This window comes from Anneissia japonica, unplaced genomic scaffold (genome assembly GCF_011630105.1).
Source record: "Anneissia japonica isolate Jap-2015-1 unplaced genomic scaffold, ASM1163010v1 scaffold287622_len18786_cov157, whole genome shotgun sequence".
In the NCBI taxonomy this organism is placed as follows: domain Eukaryota; kingdom Metazoa; phylum Echinodermata; class Crinoidea; order Comatulida; family Comatulidae; genus Anneissia; species Anneissia japonica.
Genome location: NW_022700887.1, coordinates 1,676 through 5,767, shown reverse-complemented (window position 1 = coordinate 5,767; position 4,092 = coordinate 1,676). Strand labels below are relative to the sequence as shown.

At 32.7% G+C, this 4,092-nt stretch overlaps 1 protein-coding gene across 1 annotated transcript in view; it reads left to right on the top strand.

Annotated features, from left to right (window-relative positions):
• LOC117103455 (hyalin-like) overlaps positions 1-4,092 on the top strand; it is a gene marked incomplete at its 3' end in the record, with an annotated part of 8,598 nt that overhangs the window by 2,920 nt on the left and 1,586 nt on the right. Inside the window, exons 6-9 of the mRNA XM_033244014.1 lie at positions 166-184; positions 318-589; positions 991-1,164; positions 1,569-1,610. Coding sequence (XP_033099905.1) covers positions 166-184; positions 318-589; positions 991-1,164; positions 1,569-1,610 — 507 coding nt within the window. The remainder of the gene's footprint in view (positions 1-165; positions 185-317; positions 590-990; positions 1,165-1,568; positions 1,611-4,092) is intronic.

Below are 4,092 nucleotides of genomic sequence, written 5' to 3'. Positions count from 1 at the left end.
TGCGCAAAACGAAAATGAAACGATTGCATACGTTAAAATAATAGAGACATACATTTATTCAAGACCAATATTTCGGACATGCCTCTGTCCCCCTTTAACGTTTACACGTATGAATGAGAAATACAGAAAAGATCAAACTAAAAATTGTATTAGAATAAATCATAGGATAATAGGTACGCAATTAGTAATTTTGTAGCCACTCTAGCGGTATGACAATTGCCCTGTTACTGCGTTTTTGCCGATTGTGTTGGCCTATGTGTGTTTACGATATTAATAAATAACAGCATCCATTAACAATACCTATTATTTTAATACAGATGTTGATTTACCGTATTTTACCAATTTCACCGATGATGTTCAAGTATTCCTCGACTCAATTCATTCAAACGTAACAGTTGATTGGGACCCACCATATCCGGCCGACAATTCGGGAGTATTACCCCTCCTTGAATCAACTCATCAACCTGGGGATACGTTCCAAGTCGGCGTTACTATGGTAACGTATACAGCTACTGACGAAACAGGAAACACGATGATACACACATTTACAGTCAAGATACGAGTTGCCTTTACAGATCTAAAGACAATTGTAAATTTTTCAATTGATATTGATATTTTTTTTTGTAAATTAGGATCAAACCTCGTAAGAATTTAATTAAAGTATTGCATTGTTCATTTGAAAGTATATAACCAAAGGTTGCGCCAGCAGGTGGGAAAGCTGGGCCCCCGTCAGGACGCCCGGCCCAGTTGTCGCGGGGTCATGTTAAAATCTGTTGGGGAACAGTTAATTAAAATATTTTCTCAGCAAGTCTAAGAGTGCCCTTTTTGGACATCTAGATGTGACATTTTCGGTATATTTGCCTCACTGCTGGTAGGACATATGTGGGCGTGGTCTATCTGTCGGGAGCGACCCCTGAGTTAATTCTACCAATAACAATAAACTAATTTTAATGATAGTCTTTCCTAAACAAACGCATTTAAATTCAATAGTTATTCAACGGAACAGACGATGTGGACATTTTACAAGTATCAGCCATTGCCGTTGACAGAGGAAAAGGCCGCGATCTTACTGACAACGAAATCGACGATTTAGAAGTAATGTTGCTATCAATGTCATCAGCGTCTGAGGATGTAGGGAATAGGGAGCCAAAGGTTATGACAGAGGTGTGTATTTGACAGTGGTACTTGGAAAATAACAAAACAGTAGATGTGGAACTTTTTACATCTTTACAGAAACATACTCCTTCAGCATGAACACAACTATGTATTTAAAGTATAATATAAAAAGAAAGAATATATAAAATAAAAATGAATTAACCTAACGTTTGTACATATATGCAGATTACACATCATTTAAATATTAAAATGAGTGATTTATAAATTGCTAATATCAACTAATATTACAATATTAACTTCACAGCAGTTAACAAAGCAATGATAACAAGGTATATTTTAAAGCGCCATATGGGTAAAAATAACCCACATGTATTTCCACTATTTGTACAGAGGTAATGTAATAAAAAGTCCTTAAAATTCATAATCTAACTTATTCTAAATCTTTGTTTAAGGAAATAATTAACGTGACAACTACAGTTATCGATCGCAAAAAGGTAAGTAAAATTGTTCATTTTACGAAAACAATCTGATTATTGATCATAAGCGTTTCCAAGACAGCGTATGAGCTATAATCAATTATTGGGATATTCAATCCCGCGGAAAATGTGCGTAAGTGCTAATGCTAATTCATGAGGCGATCGAATGTAGGCTGTCGTCTGAACTTTTGGTTAATAAAGTATTCAGCTATTAATTAAATTCAATGTTTAAGATCAACAAATGGTAAGTAATACTCCTTTATAAACTGCCCGTTTCTTGAATATTGTCGCTATGGTCCAAAAGGACAGCATAGACGTAGGCCCTAAATAAAACTCGTGTGTTTACGAGACATACGCTTGTTCCCTGGGACTTTTGTGGCCGGGTCAGTTGTTAAGTTTGTTTGGCCCGCAGCTACATTTCTCTTTACTGCAATCACGTATTAAAAATACAATTGAATTTACAAAAATGTACTATAAAATTCTATAAAATACATAAAAATTCTAATTAAAAATTCAAAAAAGTCATTCAGTCATATAAAAATAACACAAAAATTCAAATTCAATCAAATCAATCAATCAAAAATTAACATTTATTTCCTTCAAAACGTAAATTACAATATTCATTGAAATGTAACAAATAAATAACATAAGTATTGAAGGGGGCACAATTCCGAAAAGCAGAGCTTGTGATGGATGTGCCCAAGACAATTAACAACACATTAACGAGAAAAAAAGACAAACATTTAAAAGGATAATAATAATAATGATAATAGAGCATTTCAAAATATAAATGAAAAATTGTTATGAAAAACATACATAATAGGAATTATAAGGAAAAAAAAACTAAAGCTACTGTTAAATAGTAAAATATCAATCAACATATGGAAAATTATTTAATCAATATTATTATTGATTAAATAATTTTTCACTTTAGAAATGAAGATTTTTTTGGATGGTGCATCAGAAATGTTTAGAGGGAGCGAATTCCATATTTTAGGTCCAGTATATCTAATATTATGTTGAAATGAAGTTTTTTTGTGTTTGGGAATGTGGAGTTTATTTGAGATTCTGGTACTATAGTCGTGTAATTCGTTATTGGGTGCAAATATAGAACGTAAATGAGATGGAAGAATGGAGTTTAAAAGCTTTTATGTACAAAAGAACACTGTTGAAGTGTATTAAGATCTTTAAGTTTTAATAGTTTTAAAGAATGAAATAAGGGATCAGTACTAGTTCTTAGTGGGACGCTAGAGATTATTCGTATGATTTTGTTTTGGAGTGTTTGAAGTTTATTTAGATTAGATGGAAATGTTTTACACCATACAATATTGCAGTATGACAAGTATGGAAGAACAAGGGAACAATAGAGAGTACGGAGGATATTATTGGGAAGAAATGATGCCAATCTATATATTATACCAATATTTTTTGCAATTTTCAATTTTGTTTTCAATTTCGAATATGTGGGGTTTCCATGATAGACGACTATCAATGGATACTCCAAGGAATTTAGAGTGATCAACCAAAGGAAAAACATAATCATTGAGTTTGATCTGCAGCTGACCTAGTTTAATTGGCTTTTGGGTACTCCTAAACAATACATAGTTGCACTTCTTTAAATTTATAGTGAGACAATTTGCCAGAAACCATTCGGATAATTCTCCCAAGCTTGCATTCACTATACGAAATAATGATTCTAAACTTTTATTTCTACAAAATATAGTCGTATCATCCGCATATAAAAAGAAGGATAATAATGCTGAAGAATTATAAATATCATTTATATATAAGAGAAACAAAAGGGGGCCCAAGAGAGAGCCCTGAGGGACACCGCAACTAATAGGCAAGTAATCAGATTGTGAGCACCATACGTTGTGCATTGGTAGCGGTTAGTCAAATAACTCCTAAAAAGATCGTGAGGAACTCCACGGATACCATAGTGATACAGTTTGGAGAGTAGGATTGAATGGTTAATAGTATCGAACGCTTTTGATAAATCAATAAATAAACCTATTGCAAACATATTGTTTTCAAAAGCATCAACGATTTCGTTGGACAAGTCAATTAATGCCATAGATGTGTCAAAGTTTTTACGAAACCCAAATTGCTTATCAAAAAGAATACCGTTTTTTTTAATAAAAGCATACGTTCTATTGTAAATAATACGTTCTAATATTTTGGAGAATGCAGAAAGAACAGATATTGGTCGGTAATTGGACAATGAATCCTTCCTACCCATTTTGAAAATAGGGGAGACTCTCGCTAATTTCAATTGATCTGGGAAAGCCCCATTTTTTAAAGATAAATTAAATATATGGCAAAGAGGTTTAACTAAAAAATAAATTGATTGTTTTATAACTTTTGGGCTAAATTCGTCGAGTCCCTGTGCTTTATTAGTTTTAAAGCCATTAACAATGTCTATAATTTCAGTGTCCGATACTGGAAGCATAAACAATGAATTCAGGGTAGGTTGAGGTAAATATTTATTAAATTCGGGTCG